The sequence below is a fragment of the Lutra lutra genome, chromosome 18 (assembly GCF_902655055.1).
Source record: "Lutra lutra chromosome 18, mLutLut1.2, whole genome shotgun sequence".
Classification (NCBI taxonomy): Eukaryota; Metazoa; Chordata; class Mammalia; order Carnivora; family Mustelidae; genus Lutra; species Lutra lutra.
Window position 1 is genome coordinate 2,596,901 of NC_062295.1, and position 21,431 is coordinate 2,618,331.

Here is a 21,431-nt window from a genome sequence, read left to right on the forward strand (position 1 = left end):
GATCATGGTCTCAGGGTCCTGGGATCGAGCCCCACATCGGGCTCTCTGCTCAGCAGGGAGCCTGCTTCCTCCTCTCTCTCTGCCTGCCTCTCTGACTACTTGTGATCTCTGTCTGTCAAATAAATTTTTAAAATCTTAAAAAAAAAAAAAAAAGGAAAGGAAGGCAGATTTTTCTTCATTTTTCTCCCATTAGGAGTAGTGGATAGTAAAGTTCATATGACTTTCTTACTGATGTGCCCTTTCTTCTGCTCTCAGTGTTTTAGGAAGAAGATCATTTTACTGATTTTGTTCCCGAGCTGACCAGATCTTACTTGGCAAAGGTTGTGCTGGTGGAGTGTCCAAGAAAAGAAGAAAACTGTTCGTGCAGCAAAATAATGATGGTAGATCTGAAGGTGGCTGACTGTTTGAACCCTCAGATCAGGGTTCTGTCAGAAAGCAAGGGGCCTGTGATAGAGAGTTCCAGTCACAGTAAGAAATGTACCTCACAAACGGACAATCCCAGTCCTGAAAGCTGTCGCCAGCACTTCCGGAATTTCTGCTATCAGGAAGCAGCAGGACCCCGTGAAATTGTTGGACAACTTCAGGAATTATGCCGTCAGTGGCTCAGGCCAGAGCTCCACTCAAAAGACCAGATCTTGGAACTGCTTGTGCTAGAACAGTTTGTGACCATTCTACCCAGGGACACCCAGAGCCGGATAAGGAAGGACCATCTACAGAGCATTGAGGAGGCTGTGGCCCTGGTAGAGCACTTGCAGAGGGAATCTGGTCACGCGAGGAATGGGGTGAGAAGGAAGATTCTGGATACGTGCAGTGAAATAGAATGAAGGCAGACATGGGTGGGGGCAGTTAATTGAGAAATAAGGTGAACTCGGTCACTGTTCTTTTGGAGGACATTTAAGGCGGGACCAGAAACCACAGATTTAGCAGTAGTCCTCAGGTCTGGCAGACCCTTGGCAGAGAAAGATTCCTTTTGTGCTCCTTAGAGCCAGACTGAATTGAGGGTAGTAGCCTACTTTGGGTTGTAAAAGGACAGGGGTTTTGAGCTCCAAATGAATAAAAGGCAGTAAGGAGTTGGAGAGGGAGGGAAGGACTTTCAAAAAGGGAGAACACTTAAAATGCAGGTTGAGCAGAGACAGTAAAGAGAAGGAAAACCCTAATAATAGGAGAAGAATGTAAAGGGAGAGAAAAGTAGGCAGAAGAAAGGGAAACAGCTTTGAAAATCTTGGCAGAGTAGCGGAGAGAAGAAAGATGTTGAGGGATAGTGTCGTCTGACTCATAGGTGAGAGCCTCCACAGTGCTCTCAGTGGTTGGTCCTTGGATCTGCTGGTTAAGCGGGGAGTTTGTCCTTAGCCAGGTCGCAGAGCCAACTGGCTTCAGGCCTGCTGGGAAGAAACAATGCAGGCATATGTGTAATGCCAACATTTTTTGGAGGTAGGTTGGAGCCAGACTTTCTTCCCCTTTCTTCCATTTCATCCGTGTTCTGTGAAAAAGTTCCCTGGCCATGGTGGATAATATGGTTGAGGAGACAACTGCATTTATTCAATTCTTTAACCTTTTGAGAAATTGAGAAAACAAACACTAAGGAGGGATCTCAGTCAAGGGAGAAATCCTGTCAAAGTAGCATGAGAACAGGTGGCCTGTGTAATCTTGCTACTGATCCTAGTTGGTCTGTATGCAGCGGGGTCGGGCCTGCTGTGTCAGAGGACTAGGAGTAGCCACTTTTTTTTTTTAAGATTTTATTTATTTTGACAGATTTATTATTATTTATTAAATTTATTATTATTTGACAGATATATTATTGACATATTTATTTATTTTATTTATCTTGACAGAGATCACAAGCAGGCAGAGAGGCAGGCAGAGAGAGGGGGAAGCAGGCTTCCCACCGAGCAGAGACCCCGATGCAGGGCTCGATCCCAGGACCCCGGGACCACGACCCGAGCTGAAGGCAGAGGCCCCAACCCATTAAGCCACCCAGGCGCCCCGTAGCCACGTTTTTTGTTTTTTTTCCCCACCCTTTTATCCTAGTATTTCAATGTTTTATGGGTAGCTCTCTGTGGAAAAGTGGTAGCCTGATACTTCTTTAAGTCTTTTTGTCATTTCCTTCAGTGTGACACACTTGCCACCATCTGGACTGTTCACTTTTTCCTCCTTTTACAATCAACCCCAAAACCTAAAGTAATTTTTGTGGTAACACAGATTGGGATTATTTCTAGGTTGCAGTCCAAGAGCTGGGAAAGGAGGCAGTGCTCTTGGGAGAAACAGCAGAATCTCAGCCAGTGGGCATGTCCCAGGATGAAGAATTCTGGAAAACATACCAGGGTCTGCAAGAACAGCTGAGCGGGAGTGCTCATCCAGGAACTGAGCCTGTGTGTGACGGGGGTAAGGCACATCATGATAATTCCCTTCTGTTGGGACCTGTTAGAGAAACTTGTTCAGCCGGAACATCGTGAGCATTTTCTGGGCGCCTGGCCATGTGGATGGGCTGACACAGCCATGTTAGCAATTATGATGTCCCCTACTGGCAGTAGAGCACCAGCTGTGGGTGAAGCGGGGAGTTGGCCTAGGGTACAGGAGCGTTCTGCTTACAAAACCCTGGTAATAATCCCATGAGCTCTGTTCCTTAGAAAGCACTAGCAGAATGTGAACACAATTCTCTACCAGGAGAAAAATAAATGATTAAAAACAAAAACCCAACTACATCTCCTCTTGTACACTGGATAACCTGAGTACTTCATCTTTGAATCCGTTCAGTTTTTGCCTTAGAACAATTTACATCATGAGAAGAAAATAAGTCTGTCTTTCATTTATTCACTAATGAAAACTGGGGAGCCTATTCTTCTGACCAGTAGGTACTTGCCTCTTGTGTATGATGATAAGACCCATTTCAGGAAACCACACACACTTGTAAGGGTGTCGCGAATCTACCAAAAGAACTGGGATCATCTGTATTTTAGAAATGAGCTAAGGATGTTTACAGACAGAAGTGAGAGCAATTTCCTCTGGCTCTTTTCTATTTTCAGCTGTGCCTGCTCACCAGATCCTAGCATTTCCTGTGCGGACAAACACTAAAGACTGGACCGTGGCACCTGAGCTCGTGTTGCCTGAGTCCCAGGTGAGCTGCGTGATCCAGCTGTTGAGGGCTGCCTTTCCCTGCTGCCCAGGACCCACCCTGCCCAGCTCACAGGCATGTTAGCCCCAGTGTTCTCCCTGGGGGACTGGGCACCTCTTAGGCTGTTGATGATCCCTTGCTTCTTTCCTTTTTTGCCTTCTCACTTTAAAAAAAATGTGCTATTAATTCCTTGAGTGCCCAGGTCGACCGTGGGCCAGGCGGTAGGGCTGCTTCTGTAGTGCAAGTACTGAGCTGAAGCCCATTGTCTTCTTTAGAGCTTGTTGACATTTGAAGAAGTGGCCATGTATTTTTCCCAGGAGGAATGGGAGTTACTGGATCCCACTCAGAAGGCCCTCTACAATGATGTAATGCGGGAAAACTATGAGACTGTCATCTCTCTAGGTAAAGACCCTCCCTCTTCCATTGGGTAGAAGTTGAGTAATCTGTCATGTTCTCTGCTTACTGGGAATGTATGCCTCTGAGAGGCTGTGTTCTGATAACGGGTTGTTTTTCAACTAGATGGTGGTGGACAGGGGAAGGTGTATCCAGATCACCTGGGAGCTTTGTTCAAGTGCACATGCTCATTCTTTACTCTAAAATTCTTGATCCCTCCCTTACCCCCTCTCCGTATCTCTACTTTTACTTTTCCCATCTCCATAACGAGCAGAACCACTCGCCCAATATTTCAGGTCAGATCATTTGCAGTCATTCTTTACTCTGATCGTGCTCTCCTAACCCACTCCTAATCTTCCTCTTGGCTCTACATTCACAGTATAGCCTGAGTCCAACCATGTCTCATCCTCTTGAATCGTTAGCATGTTGGTCTAATCCAGAAGAGTGTGTCATCAGGCCCACCTCAGTACTTTCTAACTAGCACCTTCCGCCGCCACTCTAAGCTAGCCACAGTCTGCTTTCCATGCAGCAGCCAAGGTTTTTGAAAACCCTGATTTGACCATGATATCATCCTTTTTAAAATCTTACGGTGACTTCTCACTTATTCAGAATAAAATCCAAATTCCTCATCGAGGTACACAGGAGCATCCAAGATCTGGCCCCTGTTCATCTGCTACTTGTGCCCTTGTTCAGCGCTCCTTATTCGCAGGATGTTGCTGTTTCTTGAAATCAAGTTAATTTCTGCTTTACCATTCCCATCCTTGGCACACTGGACAGAATTCTGCAATTTTAAACACTTCTAATTTTTGCCCAACTTTGAGGAATACATGAGGGAAAAAACACATTTCCTTTTATGGCTTTCACTCATGAAACCAAAGACTGTCAACTGTGGAACCTGTTGCAGAGGCTGGTAGATGCTTGATTCCTCTTTAAGATGAGAAGGCCACTTATTGGTAGCATGTAACAGATTTAAAAGTGTTCATTTCTCCTGAAAGAATCAGGATTATCTGTACTTTAGAAATAAGCTAAGGATGTTTGTAATCAGTAGCAAGAGAAATTTCCTCTGGCTCTTTTCCACCCACAGCTGTGCCTGTTGACCAGCTCCTAGCCTTTCCTGAGCAGATAATCACCAAAGACTGGACAGTGGCACCTCAGCTCATCTTCTCTGAGTCCCAGGTGAGCCGCGCGGTCCGGCTGTTGAGGGCTGCCTTTCCCTGCTGCCCAGGACCCACCCTGCCCCGCAGGTGCTCACGTGTGCCAATGTTCTCTCTAGGAACTAGGCATCTCCTACTCTGTTGCTGATTCTTCTCCCTCCTTCCTTTCTCTTCTCACATAAAAAATTATCTGCTATTAATTCATTCAGCCTGGCCTGCCATGTAGTTTATGGGCCAGAACTTCTGTAGTGCAAGTACTGAGCTGAAGCCCATTGTCTTCTTTAGAGCTTGTTGACATTTGAAGAAGTGGCCATGTATTTTTCCCAGGAGGAATGGGAGTTACTGGATCCCACTCAGAAGGCCCTCTACAGTGATGTAATGCGGGAAAACTATGAGGCTCTCATCTCTCTAGGTAAAGACCCTCCCTCTCCCATTGGGTAGAAGTTGAGTAATCTGTCATGTTCTCTGCTTACTGGGAATGTACTCCTCTGAGAGGCTGTGTTCCCATATCGGGTTGTTTTTCAACTAGATGGTGTGTGGACAGGGGAAAGGTGTATCCAGGTCCCTTGGTTAGTTTTGTACAGGTGCACACTCCATGTGCTATGTGGATGTCTTGATTTATTTTTCCTCCTTCCCCAAATCTGTTTTCATGTATCTCTCTTCTCGGTCAAGAGCGTTCACCCAGCAGCTACGAGGAAGGTCATCCTTTTCTGTGATCTCGCCCTCATACCGCATGTTAATGCATCACTGTCCTTCAGGCTCCGTCACAGTGTAGCCCGAGCGCAGCCATGCCTCATCTCCTGGTGCTGTTAGCGTCCTGGCTTAAGCCGGCAGCATGTGTAACAGCCTGACCTGGGCACTTTCTGACTGGTGCCCCTGCCTCTTGCCGTCCCACACTCTTTTCCACAGAGCAGCCGGGATCTTTTAAAAACCTGGTCAAATCATGGCATTTCCCATTGTAAACCTTACGGTGAGTTCTCACCACATTCTGAATAAAATCCGCACCTTCCTGAAGTGCTTCAGGTCCTCTGGGATCTGGCCCCACTCCCCTCCCTGCCCTCACCTGCTGCCACCTGTGCCCTTGCTCAGTCCCCTTGAGGTTCACTGGTCTTTCTGTTTCTTGAAATTGCCATGGTCGTTTCTCCTCTCCCCTTTCCTCTGCCTGGCGCACTTTTCCGCCCCGTGGCAAAACTCACTTCTGCATTCCTGCTGCAATACCAGTTTTTCAGAGAGGCCTTCCCTACTACCTCATCTAAAGAAGCTTCAGAGAAGCAGAATCTTAAAACGCTGGGTTGCCTGCTTTAGGTTTCTACAGCATATTTACTGTGTGCTGACAACTTTATTGCTGTTGGGTTGTCTCCTTCTCCCACCAGAAGGTGAACTCCCATGAGATCAGGGTGCTTTGGCTTAATCACCACTATACCATTAGCCCAAAGAGAGTTTCTGGCACATTATAGCTAGTCAGTACATTACTAATGGAATGACGGATGAATACTTTCTCAACTTAGCGACGTATATTTAGAAAAGTTTCATTAAGTGATTCTGGTCTGTTTCTTCCACCTGGACAAGAACCAGTGACTTAAGCAGTGTAAGAAATCCTTTCTAGGGACGCCTGGGTGGCTCAGTTGGTTGGACAACTGCCTTCAGCTCAGGTCATGATCCTGGAGTCCCGGGATCGAGTCCCGCATCGGACTCCCGGCTCCACGGGGAGTCTGCTTCTCTCTCTGACCTTCTCCTCGCTCATGCTATCTTTCAGATAAATAAATAAATAAATAAAATCTTAAAAAAAAAAAAAAAGAAATCCTTTCTAGTCCAGTGTGTGGTGCTGAAGAGCTAAGTAAAAAGTTACAATTATCAGGATAGAAATCACTGCTTTAGATATGCGGCTCACTGACCTTCACCTTGCTCTGCTAGACTTGGGTTCATCCTAAGGAACTCATGGGAGTAACCTGCATTCCCTGCAGATTCTGGGGTTTGGTTCAACCTTGTTCAAATATAGGGTCATCTTGGTGACAGAAGAGGGCACTGTAGAGGGACTCCCATGCCCTTTATCCTCTCCATGCGTCTAGCTTAGGTTTATTTCTCAGTCTCCACGTTGTGTTTCCATCCACAAATGCATTATAGGATAAAACCTGAAAGCAGACAGGGGAGTCTACCCACTTGACCATTTGGGTAGCACACTGTAAACTCTCCTTTGTTCTTCCTGAAATAGTATGGAGGTGTGGGCTGTTGTTGGGTTCCCAGTCCTTGACGTCCTTTTTTCCATTTCACAGCATTATTTGTGCTCCCCAAACCTAAAGTGATCTCCTACCTAGAGCATGGGGAAGAGCCATGGGTTCAAGGGTCCTTGGAGTTCAAGAACAGTCCTGGAGAGCTGCCTTCAGGTAAGTATACCATGGGAAGAAGGCAAATGTGCCTTGGATAGCAACCTTTGCAGGGACTTAACATTTAAAATTCTGCTTATCTGTATTTTGTAAGTCAGTAATCTTTGGATATTTCTCTCCATTCCTATAGTTTCGCTTTGCCATACAGTTGGCTGATTGTTATGTTTATTCTCACAGAGTTAAAGGTCAAATCTGACACTGAAAACCATCAGCCTGTGTGTCTTTCTGACTTAGAAATACAAGCGCCAGGAGACATAGTATCAAAAAAGACCCGGGTGAAAGTTCCCCAGAAAACAACAGGCAAAGAAAATCATGGTGATGCACAGAAGATGGGGAAATGGCAAAGAGATTTTCCCGTGAAGAAAAGAAAGAAACTTTCAACATGGAAACAAGAGCTGCTAAAACTTATGGATCTCCACAAGAAAGCTCGTGCTGGAGAGAAGCCATTTAAATGCCAGGAATGTGGGAAAAGCTTCAAAGTTAGCTCTGACCTCATTAAGCACCAAAGAATTCACACTGAAGAGAAACCGTATAAGTGTCAGCAGTGTGATAAGAGGTTTAGATGGAGTTCAGATCTTAATAAGCACTTAACAACACACCAAGGAATAAAACCGTACAAGTGTTCCTGGTGTGGGAAAAGCTTCAGTCAAAATACAAATTTACATACACACCAAAGAACGCACACTGGAGAGAAGCCTTTTACATGTCACGAGTGTGGGAAAAAATTCAGTCAGAACTCCCACCTTATCAAACATCGGAGAACCCACACAGGCGAGCAGCCATATACTTGTAGCGTATGCAGGAGAAACTTTAGCAGGAGGTCAAGCCTTCTTAGACACCAGAAACTCCACCGCTGAATGGACGTTTGTCCATTGTCTCATTCTGAAGAAGTTCATCAAGTGGAGGTTGACCCTGAGATTTATGAAAAATATATGAAATTATGAAGCATGAATAATTCTTCATCAGTGGAAAATTTGGTGATATAAATGTGTTTCACAGGAATCAAGGTTGACTGCAGGGATCTCTGTAAGTAGTTTTATACTACTTACATTTTTACACGTAGCCTTTGGGGAATTCCTTAGCAAGATAGGTGTTGCAGGAACAGTCTCAGTAAGGGAAACATTTTTGTAGTTGAACCTGATGAAATAGCAAATTCAGCTTTAAATGGAGATGCATACATGACTCAGTCTTCTGTGACCAGAGAGGGTAGATACTGTTGCTTTTGCATTGAATTCCCAGCCACTTTTAAACACACTGGTAGAAACATTTGTAGCATGGTCTTCCAAAAGAAAAAGCAATAACCTGCATATTAATTGGATACCATTGCCTTTAAGGTTGTAAGCTTCCCAATTTCAAGAGTCCTATGACACAAAAATGAGTTCTGTTGTCAAATTTTCCAAGAACCAAGTTGGATTTTCTTCCCCTTCCTTGTCATTGGACACTGTTCCCAACGTTGGACATACTTAAGTTTCTTCTTGAACATTTTAGGAACTTTAGCTCTTGAATCCTTTTAGCACCATTTTTACTGTGATGAAATACTGTTTACTTCAGCACTAGGGAATTTGCCAGATAAGTAATGCACTATCTTGTACCTCATTGGTGGTGTTTGAAAAAGATAAACATCTCTAATGAGATCATGCAGAAACGGGTTGGCGTGTTTAGCCACGGAATACATGTAAAGAAGAACTTTCTGCAATAAGAGAGACTAGTCCTTTTCTTATAATCTCATATGATAGAACATTAAAGATAGCACTTTCTGGAGTCCTACAAGAAAATTAATGGAAGTTCAGGATGAACTTCTCACGATTTTATTTACTTTTCCTTTGGCTTTGTTTATTTTTAAGAGCAAGGGCAGAGTTATGTTGAGGAACTGGAGCCTGTGCTGCAGGCAGGGTGTTCACTGGGCGTGCCAGAAGGTTGGGTTCCCAGGAACAAAGTTTGGGAATTGGTGCTAAGTGGTGGACAAGGACAGGTGAATCTGCATTCACGTTGGTTGTCTTACACTGTAAACCGGTGTTAAGCCGGCAGGGTCTCCCTGTGTCTGTTTTGTACACAGCGTGTAACAGCAGCCTTCGGGGGTGAACGGTAGATGGCAGAACGCCTCTGTGGGCTGTGAATCTTCTTACTGTCTACAGCAGTGACTCCCATGTGTTCCTGTTAAGAGCTTTTAGGTGGCGTCAGGAAGGGGGTTAAATGAGCTCCCAAACACCTTAGAAACAATGAGGTTAAGGCTCTGATGGAGGGACTTGTTCAAGACCCTGTTGCTCTGGGTCCTCTGGCTGTCAGCTGCGTCAGGGAGGCCCGAAGGCAGGATGAGCGGGATGTGTGCGTTCCCCCTGCAGGGCCAGGCCGGATGACATTGTGCTGTATCTACTTCTGAGTTCTGAAACTTTCTCGTGGCTTGATTGGTTCCCGAAACACGCACTGGCTTCCCTTTCCCCTGCTCCCCAGTGATGTGCTGGGCAGACTGACCGCAGGGAGGAAGCAGTTGTGTTTATGGCTGTTTTCAGCTCCTTTGAGGAGTCGAGCACGGCTGGTGGTGATTATGCTCCGTTGGTTTGGTCCTTGGCTTCAGTACGTTACGGTGTAAGTCGCCTGAGCTGTGGGTCCGGTGCTCTCGGCAGGATTTTGTTTCCTTGCCCAAGATGAACTACGCCAAGTCTTACTTCTTAGGCACAGGCAGCTCTGAAGCTCTCGTCTGCATAGCTGTTACCCACCGCCTCGTCCTCAGGCTTTGGGTACCCTGTCTCATCCCCGGCCACGTGCGGACATCTTCCTGGTGCTGCATTCGTTCAGTCTCACGGGGGCCTCTTAGGTGCCCAGGCACTGTTTGGTCCAGACTGGGAATGCAGTAGTGGACCAAAGAGCAAAGATATGCCCTCGCAGGACTTGTATTCTAGTGAAGGGTGTGGAGAAGAGTGGTGATAGTTTGCTGCCTCATGCAGTTAGGGTCATGAGATGGTTGTGGGTGATGGGTTGTGAGCGGAAGCCCCACTTCTGGGCTGAAGCCTTTCTTTGTTGGTGCAAAACTCTATAGTGTCCTTTCTATAGAAACGGGCCACAAGGTCAGAGTATTCTGGAGTGCTGATTCCCCCACGTTGAGAGCACTTGTCCTGGAGAGTCCCCCAGACTTGTTGTGACGGACTTTACAGGACTGAGAAATAAACTTCTGTTAAACTATGGAGATGTTGGTGTCGTGTGTTTCCGTGGTGTAACCTGTACGTCGAGACCGCTATTCTGCTATCACTCTGGAACCTTTTCTGGGTTGGTCCATGTGGACTTTGGCCCTCAGAAGGGGTCTGCCTTCCTGAGATGCTGCACTGAGCTCATGTAACACTGGTAGGCACGCTGAGGAGCCTACAAGACGAGGTGATAGGAAAGAAGGACTGATTTTTTTACCCGAGACAAGCCCCGTTTGGTCAGTTTTTCAGGTGGATAAAGCAACCATCCGCCCCTCTCTGGTTCGTTCCCCTTCCCTTGCTCTCTGTTCCTCTGTGCTCTGCTGCTTTTGTGCATAAAGATGTGTTTCTGTTGATAGTGGGCTACAGAGAGGGAAGGGGTTACCTTTCGTTCCTGTTGTGAGTGTGGTAGACTTAGCAATCGTGTGGTGACTACCTCCTCACACCTTCTGTGAGTTGGCCTCAGAAAATACAGGACATAGGGCAGAAGCAGATTTGTCCTGATTGATATAGAGAGGAAGGGGACTGCCCTCTTGGACTAGAGGAAGGTCATGCAGGAAAGCAGGAGCAAGAAATTGCAGCTGAGGATTGAGAAGCCTCTATCAGTTATGTCTCCATAGCCAAGAACCAGTAGTACAACGTTCACCAGTCATGCTTGGGATTTGAGGTGGACATGTGGACACGGGAAGAAGGAATTTCTGTAGGCTTGTCACAGGGATGAGAGCAGATTACCAAAAAAGCAACATAAAATCAAAATCTATTTATCTCGGTTTATTTTCTGTTAAAGATTTTATTATTGCAGAGAGAAAGTGCGAGAGCACAAGCATGAGTGGGGGTAGGGGCAGAGGGAGAAGCAGACTGCCTGCTGAGCGGGGAGCCCGATGTGGGGCTGGATGCCAGGACCGTCTCGAGCTGAAGTTAGACGCTTAACCTACGGAGCCACCCAGGCGCCTCTGTTTAGGCTTGGTTTAAAGATGAAGGGCAACATACAACCTTCAGTTTAGCCTGAAACATTAGTATTAATGTTCTCGGCAATGCCTTTTATAGCCAAAGGATTCTAGGACAAACCAGGAGTTGCTTCGTTTCAGGTGGTTCAGATAACAGCCTTACAGTGGCTCCACGCTTGGTTCTGAGAACAGAACAGGGACCAGTGTAACCCCCAAATCCTCAACTCCTTCCCTGCACTGTGGCACAGTGTGGGGACTGCCAGACCCAGAGTTCTCCCCACCATTAAGCAGACTCATCTGGAATCTCAAACCGATCTTGTGAACGTCCACTGTCTTAGCTGGAGGGGAAGGACAGGAGGAGAGCTTGGAATCAAACTAAAAGTGCTCGGGCTGATCAGGTTCTAGAACCACAAGAAGAGTGGTCATTTCCCCTGGAGAGCTTGAGAGCTGGAGTGCTAAGCAGCCTTTTCGATCAAGCTGGACAGCTGGGATAACACGGAAGGTTTGAGGTCCGTAAAGGGTTTTCTAAATATTCATTTGAGTCACGCCACAGACACGTCTTTCCTGATCACTGTCTGCATTTCCCGGGCAGTTGCACTCTCGTGTAATGGGTCAAGGCTGCCTGTGTACTTTCCTGTCTGGACTTTACCCTCTGGTGCTTAGCGTGGATTCTTTGCTGAAGGGCTGACGTTGCTTCTCTCAGGTCTCACCTGAATGGAGACTCTGGAGTGCTCTCAAGTAGGAAGGTTGAGCCTTTGTTCACACTTTGTGTTTCCAGGGTTGTTTGCAAAACATTTGGACAAAAGCGTATTGTTGTTCCTAAATCTCTTCCACACTAGTCACCTTTATCAGTTGTTTCTTGTGTGGGTTCAGTGGGGAGCAAGGCTGGGGTACTCTTGAGCCGTCTGCCTTTTCCTTCGTGTGGGACTTCCCCAGGGGGCACTGGTCCTGGGCTATTTTGAAGTGCTTTCTGCGGCCCCGGGTCTATGAGGCTTTTCTCCTGTGCCCCACCCAACACACCCACATCTGAGAATGCCTGCACTTCACTTTAAAACAGTCACCCCATGTCTTATGAGAGGAATCAGCACACTGAGGTTCAGAGTTAGGCAAACTGTCAGAGTTGGATCTCACTTCGACCGCAGCAGGACGATGACTTATGGGGTTGCACTGATCTTGGCACTAACACAGAACGTGAAGCTTCATGGGGCGCCTGGGAGGCTCAGTCGGTTATGCGTCTGACTCTTGATTTCAGCTCAGGTCAAGATCCCGGGGTTGTTATGGGACGCCTGGGTGGCTCAGTTGGTTAAGCAGCTGCCTTCGGCTCAGGTCATGATCCCAGCGTCCTGGGATCGAGTCCCACATCGGGCTCCTTGCTCAGCAGGGAGCCTGCTTCTCCCTCTGCCTCTGCCTGCCACTCTGTCTGCCTGTGCTCACTCTCTCTCCCTCTCTCTCTCTGACAAATAAATAAATAAAATCTTTAAAAAAAAAAAAAAAAAAAAGATCCCGGGGTTGTGAGATAGATCCCGGGTTGGGCTCCACATTGGGCTCTCTCTCTCAGCCCCTCCTCCCTTCCTCGCAAAACAAAACAAAACAAAACAACAGTAAGCTTTATAGTATTTGGATACTCTGCACCTTAAGAGAAAACTTAGAATGCTTATTTTTGAATTTTTTAAACCAATGGATAGATTTTCAAAATCATAATTTTCACACTAGGAATTTGTCCATCTTGTGTATAAAGAACTGAACAGTGTAAAACATTTGAAGAAAAAAGTGAAGGATCTTTAATATTCATAAATAGGAAAAATATGCTTCAGTTTAGAAAGTTTTTTTAAATTAAAAATATTTTAAATGTTAGTAGTTTAAGGAATAATGGCTTATGGGGATGAGTTCAGGAAAAATGCTTAAACATTTCCTTCATCCTCTAACTATGGTGAGCAACCATTAGCCAGCATCATAACTACTTAACCTCCTTAAAGGAGAAGCTTGTATTTCCATTCTAATCTTTTTTAGTTAAATGGCACTTCTATAATATTCATTTTTACAAACTCCAATGTTCCTGTTCTGAGATTCAGGGATAAGATTCATCTTCACTTGATCAAATACCTTCATCTTTCTGACTGGAGTTATTTTCAGTTTACTTCTTCTCTGACTTCATCCTTCTAAACAAAGAAATAGTAGCTTAGAACTTTGAAGCAAGGATAGGCACAAACGGAGCTCTCAAGAACCTCACTGTCGGGGCGCCTGGGTGGCTCAGTGGGTTAAGGCCTCTGCCTTCATCTCAGGTCATGATCTCAGGGTCCTGGGATCAAGCCCCACATCGGGCTTTCTGCTCAGCAGGGTGCCTGCTTCCCTTCCTCTCTCTGCCTTCCTCTCTGCCTACTTGTGATCTCTGTCAAATAAATAAATAAAATCTTAAAAAAAAAAATCTCACTGTCAAGTATCTTCCAGAAAAAATTAAAAACATATCTAGTCTTCTCTACTAAGATCAGAAATTTAGGATTACAGGTTTTTGTCTGTCTTTCTTTCTTTCTTTTTTTTTTTTTTTTTTTTAATTTTCTTCTTTCCGTATTGCTCAGGCTGTAAAGAATACTGAGAACAGAAAGTCACAGTTTGGGAGTGCTTGCAGGTCAGGACCAGTTTTCATGGTCGGAGGCAGCCAACCCAACTTCTGATGCTGTAGCTAATCCACAAGTGACCGATTGTGAACTGTGAAATTAAGGGGAGGAATCGGCAGAAAACCGAGCAAAGGTGGGCAGTTACAACCTCCGGGATTTTCTTTAAGAAGCAAGTCTTGGCTGCTTTTCTCTATGTTATGAACATTCAGGAGGGAGGAGGCTGACTGCTGTGGTACGTGAAAGGATCACAGGGATCGTCCTAAACGGCAGACAGCACGTGTGTTCATATTCCATTCCTGGTAGTGAGTACCTCATCAGTGACACAAAGTAAAAACTGGGAAAGAAGCAATTAAATAGGCAAGCCCTTTGAAGTTCTATTTCCAGAGTTCCAGAAGAAAAAGTATGTTTGGCGTCTTACTCAATTGGAATTTGAAAAATGAGAAAGAAAAACCAGAGCAATCTTAAGTTTCAGGAACCCAAGTAAATGGAAGATGGCCAGCGTGTGGCTACGCTTGTCTGGTCAGTGGATTGAAATGAATCGAAGGGCATGTCACATAGAGCCTTTTTTAGAGTCTATCTAGAACCATACCGTGCCTCATAATGGAGTGAAGTCTGTATGAAAACTTGAGTCAAAAGGACCAAATTTTACCTGCCAATGCAGGGAGTCAATAATTTTCCTGTCTTCACAGCCCTGAGGTTCAATTCCATTGCCCTGATTAGGAGATGTTGCAATAAAGGAGTTGGTGAGAAATAGGAACTGGAGAGTGAGTCTGTTGGCGAGTTTATGCTCTAGCATGTGGGTCCAATTACAAACTGACTTGCAAGCTCCATTAATCATTTGGTGAAGAGGTCATTTACCTGACTACATCGCCGTAGCTAACTTCACTGGTCCTTCCCATGTGTTAGGCAGTGATCTGACCTCTTTGTCAGAATCACCTCATCTACTCATAACAGCCTATACTGTTCCCATTTTAAGATGAGCACATTGGCGCACAGGAGGAACCTTGCTTGAGAGTACATAGCGGAGGACTGGGAGTCAAACCCACATACTCTTGACTGTGAAGGTTGTGCTTTTTTCAAAAAATAGTTTTGTCTTTTTTTAAATAATGAAGAAGGTACAGAAAAGTTGAAAGCCTAATACAAAGAACTTTTCCCTTCTGATTGAGAGTACATCGACGACTTGACACTGTCCTCCAAATATCTTAGTATCTCCCACAAACAGGAGCATTCTTCTATGGGACCACAATATAGCCATCAAAATTACTAAATGAACATTAACTCATGATATCCAATCCTCAAACTCCATTCAGCTTTTGCCATTTGTTCCAGTAAGGTCTTTGATAGCAAGAAGATTTTGCTAAGATATGTACATGCATTTAGTCATCTCTTGTTTTTTAATATTTTTAAATAATCGGGACACCCAGTGTGGGGCTCGAACTCACAACTCCAAGATCACAAATCGCATGCTCTTCTGACTGAACCAACCAGGTGCCTGTCACATCTTTGTCAGTCTCAAATGGTCCCTCAGTCTTATTGGCATTCATAGTGCTGACACTTAAGATCAGTAGCCAGTTATTTGATTGAACATCCCTCAATCTGGGCTGTATTCTTCCTCTTAACTAGATTCAAGTTTTGTATCTCTGGCAGGAACACCACAGCAGCGATGTTGCCTTCTGCTCATTGTATCCTATCGGGTGTTGCTGTGGACTAAATTGCGTCGTCTCCCTGCTTCAAATTCGTTGAACCCCCAGTGTCCCCAGTGTGATTATATTTGAAGATATGGCCTTTAAGAGTTAATTAGGGTTAGGCAGGCACCGAATCCAATAAAATTGGTGACCTTCTAAAAAGGGGAAGAAAAAGTTTTCTCCACACCCACTCAGAGAGAATATTCCATGTGTGAACAAAGTGCTCATCTGTGAGGAAAGAGCTCTCACCATAAAATGAATCCTCCCACAATATTTATCCTTGATTTTCCAGCCTACAGAAACATGGGGACATAAATGCCTGTTGAAGTCACCCACTCTGTGGTATTTTGTTATGGCAGCCTGAGCAGACAAAGACAGGTGACGTATATTTCAGTTTGTCCCTTTGCTAATGATATTACTTGGATCACTCAGTGTGGCATCTGCTGGGCTTTTCCTATATTTTTTCCATTTTAACTCTCTTTTCTAACTAATAACTGTTTAATGGAGAAGTAATTTGAAACTAGGTAAATACCCTTTTACTAACGAAAGTCAATTTATTCATTTATTTCTATATTACAGAATCAAGGTTTCCTATTTTATCCAATGGTTTATAATCTTATTATTAAATTGTCTGCTATTTGATCATCGGGAGCCTATTCAAACTTTTGGTTTTGTTTTTTTTTTTTTTTTTTCTGACTTTTCTCTAATTCTTTGAGCACTTTTTTGCTTTCTGGCACCACAGGAAATGCCCATCTTGTATTTATCCCTTCCCCAGCCCAGCCATTTCTCAAATGGTATTTAGAAGCCCGTTTCTGGACACCAAGCATCCACATTACTATTGGTAAGGTAATATACATCTCAGAGTATAATATTAGCTTCTTTTGCTTTTCTGGTGGGAAAAGTAGGGGATTGAGACAAGAAGAGTGAAGACATTAAATTTAAAAAAGGAGGCTTTCCCAAAAGCCTCGTGGATCAGTCACTAAGCATCTGCCTTCAGCTCGGGTCATGATCCTGGGGTCCTGGGATCGAGACCCACATTGGGCTCCCTGCTCAGCGGGAAGCCTGCTTTTCCCTTTCCCACTTCCCCTGCTTATATTCCCTTTCTCGCTGTCTCTCTCTCTGTCAAACAAATAAAATTGTAAAAAGATAAAAAAGGATTTTAATACAGGAGAAAATGCTCCGATGCCATAAACATGATGTCAGGCAAAACTAAAGAGACAGTGGGGGAACCCCTGTAAAACCCATGTCCAATAGTGAGAAGGGAGTACTCCCTGATTTTGATTTTAGTTTTCTTTGCTATAGTCTCATTATTCTTAGGCACCAATGAAGCCTGTTTGAAAAACAAAACGAGTACTGCGCCCAAGCTTTCATATAGCAAGAAGCAGACAAGAAAGAGTGGCAGCAGCATGGAGAAACCGTTAAGAACGGGGCCCACTGTGAAAGGTGGAAAGACTCAGCTACACAGAGAACAAAATAACGACCAGGAAGGTGAAAGCATTCCTAGAGAATCTGAGAAATATTTGAAGTCTAAATTTCTAATTGGAAGAAACAATTTGTTAATCATGTATCAAAATATGCCAGATTTCATTAGGAATCAGGGATTCAAATTAAAGACACAATGAAATATTATTTTATTCCTTCTAAGTAGTAGTAATTTAAAAGACTGACAATACCAAGAGATGACAATAATATCAAACACAAGAAAATTTTATTTATTTTTAAGATTTTATTTATTTGAGAGAGAGCACAGGGGCAGAGGGAGAGGAAGAAGTAGGCTCCCTGTTGAACAATGAGCCTGATGCAGGGCTATATTCCAGGACCGTGGGATCATGACCTGAGGCAAAGACTGATGCTTAACCAACTGAGCCACCCAGGTGCCCCAAAACACCACAAAGTTTTATATAGGGCCAGCAGTATTTGGCATTATTTAACAAAGCTGAAGATGTGCATACCAATGACTTATTTCTCCCTGGCATACCCTAGAGAAAGTCTTTTTTTTTTTTTAAGATTTTATTTATTTATTTGACACAGATAGTGAGAGAGCACAAGCAGAGGGAGCAGCAGGAGAAGCAGCCTCCCTACTGAGCAGGGAGTCTGACTCAGGGCTCAATCCCGACCCTGGGACCATGACCCGAGCTGAAGCCAGGCGCTTAACCATCTGAGCCACCCAGGCACACAAAAGTCTTTTAAAAATACATCTATTTCCATATACAGTAATGTTTGCAACAGCATTGTTTATAATAGAAGACTGAAATAGCCCAAATGTTCACCCAACAGAAGAACAGATGAAGGAATACGGTGGTCATATGGTGGAATACTATACAGCAATAAAAATAATGTAGAGCTACATGCATCAACTTGGATGTGTATCACAAATGAGATGTGTAGTGAAAAGTTGCAGAAAAATGTGAAATAAAAACATCCTACAGGGCATGCCTGGGTGGTTCAGTCAGTTAGGTGGCTGCCTTCAGTTCAAGCCTTGATCCCGGGGTGCTGGGATCAAGTCCCACGTCGGGCTCCCTGCTCAGGGGTGAGTCTGCTTCTCCCTCTCTCTCTGCTGCTCCCCCTGCTTGTACTTTCTCCCTCTCTCTCTGTGTCAAATAAATAAATGAAATCTTTTTAAAAATTAAAAAAAAAAAATCCTCCAACCATGGAAGAAGAAGGCTCATGTCATTATTTGGATAATAAAAAATATGGTAATCCCAGAAAGGCAGAAGACTTGGAGATGTACACAAGTATGCCATAAGATTAGAGTTGACCTTTATTTTTCCTTCTTCTTCTTTCTTTTCTTTTCTTTTTCTTTCTTTTTTTTTTTTTTTTTTTTGTCCTGGCCCTCAACTGCACTGAGAGCATTCTCTTAGCAGTGATAGCCTTGGCCACACATTGTCATCTGTTGGCCTTCCACCATGCTGTGGTCAAGCAGTGATACGACTGCTTGAAGTTGGCAACTCTGGCCTTGCAGAATGTTTTCGACAATTCCCTAGTTCAGATGCCTGCCACATTACAGCTGTCCCTCTGTGAAAGGCAGAGGGACAGTTGACCACTTCCTTTATGAGGTACCTGCCTGGATAAAGTTACATATGGCCATAAACTTTTAAAAAGTTAAGTGTGTTTGTGACTACAATCACCTTCCTACAACCATACTTCTTTTCTCCAGATGATTGGTCCTTGTTAACTATATCTACATTACAGACATTGGCCAAGGATCTACTAAGCCATGGATGGAGAGAAGCAAAGGCTTAGGAACCCACAGGTCCCACCTGGTGGTGCAGGAATTCTCACAGGGATAGTTACCACTGACTAAATCTCACCTAGAACAGCTACTTCCTTGGTCAGACCAATTTCCATATCTTTATCCTGTTCTTAACATACTTACACCCATACTCCACTCTCATCTACATCCTGAGGAACAAGGACCTTAAGGGTGCACTAAAGATTTTAGGAGGCTGAGAAGACATGCAACTAGGGTTACAGAGAAGCACTACTCTGCCATTGTTGGTTGGTTGTTTTTTTTCCCCCTTATCAGACTCATGTCTCTCTTTCTTGTCAGTGCACTGGTCTAGTTACACTGCCCTGTGAACAAAGAGGCATCAGGAAACCTTAAAAAGGTCATGACACTGGGAGCCTAGAGCCTTGGGCATTTTAGTATATTGTGCAAATGAGATATGGTAACCAACAGGTCGGATCTCCCCAGCACTCCCGTTCATCATATGTAAAATGAATAGAATAGCAGTAACATTATAATGATTAAAGAGATAATGCATGGGGCGCCTGGGTGGCTCAGTGGGTTAAAGCCTCTGCATTCAGCTCAGGTCATGATCCCAGGGTCCTGGGATTGAGCCCCGCATCGGGCTCTCTGCACAGCAGGGAGCCTGCTTCCCTTCCTCTCTCTCTGCCTGCCTCTCTGCCTGCTTGTGATCTCTCTGTCAAATAAATAAAATCTTTAAAAAAAAAAAAAAAGATAATGCATGTGGGAGTGTTCAGTGAAAACTGTACAGGTGATTTTTAATCAAAGTGGAATGTTTTCCTAGGGAGGTTTATTAGTCTATTTCATATCCCACCTCCCTCTATTTATATGTTGATGGAGGGCTACCCCTTCAATGTGTAACTAGTGTCTTCATAAATGATGAATTGATAAAGGGGCCAGAAAACACAGATCACAATTCTTAGCCTCACACTCAACATCGCAATCCATCAGCTCCCTCTTCAAAACAAATCGAGAATACTCCAATCTAGAATAATACAAAAACATATGTGAAAATTAGTAAAATGTTTTGCTGTACATCAAAGAAGAAACAATAGAGGGTTGAATATATTCTGGTATGTGACTAAACGCAGCATCTTTTTTAAAAAAGATGAAGTTGGGGCGCCTGGGTGGCTCAGTGGTTTAAAGCCTCTGCCTTTGACTCAGGTCATGGTCCCAGGGTCCCCGGATCGGACTCTCTGCTCAGCAGGGAGCCTGCTTCCCCCTCTCTTTGCCTGCCTGCCTACTTGTGATCTGACAAATAAATAAATAAAATCTTTAAAAAAAGATGAAGTCATTATAGTGAGACAGAATAAATCAAGATAAATAGGCAAAATTGCATTTGGTAAAGTACAAAAAGACAGTTATTTCCTCTGGGAAGATTGCAGCTTGGGAAATAGAAAGGGAGAGAATTCCTTTTAACATGAGAATGATTTGCGGTACTCATGGAATTTTGAAAAATGAAACAGGAAAGAAATCACTGGGTTGGAAGAGAGTTCTATCACTACACCTGTCCTGACAGTCACTTAAAAACGGCCTTGGTTTTCTCTTCAGGAGGATGGAAAAGGTAATACTACTGACTTCATAGGATTGTTGTCAGGATGACGTTATTATGGACTTGTTTACAGTTGTGCCTAGGACACGAACAGCATGACCATCTTTGATGACTCTCGTTATCATATCTGGAAAACCCTCTGAGCAACACCTGCGTTGGAAGGAAAACCCATCCAAGTCAGGAAGCGGAAGCGCCTGGCCAACAGAAGAGCAGTAACCAATAGGAGGGAGTTAACAAACGCCTAAAGCCCGGCTCCCCCCACCCTCCGTTTGCTTAAATACCCCGATTGGCTCCAGGGCACGACCCCTAGAAGATCCTGTCGATTCATTGGTGAGGAGGGCTGTCGATTAGCGGAAGGCGGAAACCAGAGAAGCCGAAAGGTCCTTTAGGAAGCGCCTGCGTACTCCGCCCCGCCCGTTGTTGTGGGGGGGTTGAGCCGTTGCGCTTGCGTCAGGCCGTCCGAAGGTCCCAGCATTCCCCGCGGCAGCTTTCGGTCTAGCGCGTTGGAAAGGATGGAGTGGCTGGTGAGTGACACTTGTGAAGCTGACTTTCCCTGTTTGGAAGGCCTCGAGCTCTGCGGCCCCTGCCTGTATCCTGCAGCTGTGGTCTTCCCTCCCCGGACGCGAAGACCCGAGTGGCAGTGTGCCGAGACCTCGCCCCTCTTGGGTGTGGGGAGGAAGTGGCCGTCGCGCCACCCGTCTCCCTTCGGGGCACCCATCCGTGCATTTCCCCGTGGAGAGACCTTTGGAAGGTTCCGAGCCTCCTGCCCTTGCGATGTACGGCGTCGAAGCACGCGTTTACTGAGGCCCATTGCTTCGGAAGAGCACTCAGACCCTCCCCTTGCCCTCAGAGAGCTCCTAAGCCGGTTGAAGACAACCCACCAGAAACGTCCTGGTATTGGTTGGAGTTAGATAAGGCGCTTTGAGAGCGTGTTAGAGACAGGGCCGAGGAGGAGTTTCCAGCGTTCGGAGGCTTCGAGAAGGCGGTGGTGGTAGTGGCAGTACTCGTCTTGTGGGGTCTTGCCTTTCCATGGTGCTCTCTTTGAGGACATAAACGTTTCCTTCTTTCCACATTTCTAGCCTCAAGTGCCCTTCCTCCCCCTCATTGGGAGGGACATAGACCTGCACTGGCCTTCTATTCAGTGAATCCGACCCTGAGAAGAG

The 21,431-nt window shown here is 44.9% G+C and overlaps 1 protein-coding gene across 8 annotated transcripts in view; it reads left to right on the forward strand.

Annotated features, from left to right (window-relative positions):
* Positions 1-21,431, forward strand: part of ZNF75A (zinc finger protein 75a) — a 58,946-nt gene that overhangs the window by 5,513 nt on the left and 32,002 nt on the right. For 3 of the 8 annotated variants that reach the window (XM_047713751.1, XM_047713752.1, XM_047713750.1), the window contains exons 2-5: positions 256-782; positions 2,217-2,382; positions 3,024-3,115; positions 3,388-3,514. In XM_047713751.1, the coding sequence (XP_047569707.1) occupies positions 375-782; positions 2,217-2,382; positions 3,024-3,115; positions 3,388-3,514 (793 nt within the window). In that variant the 5' untranslated portion in view covers positions 256-374. Of the gene's footprint in view, positions 1-255; positions 783-2,216; positions 2,383-3,023; positions 3,116-3,387; positions 3,515-4,589; positions 4,682-4,944; positions 5,072-5,188; positions 6,224-6,932; positions 7,044-7,220; positions 7,402-21,431 lie in introns of those variants that run through there. The other 5 variants (XM_047713748.1, XM_047713749.1, XR_007124472.1 and 2 more) reach the window with 4 other exon arrangements.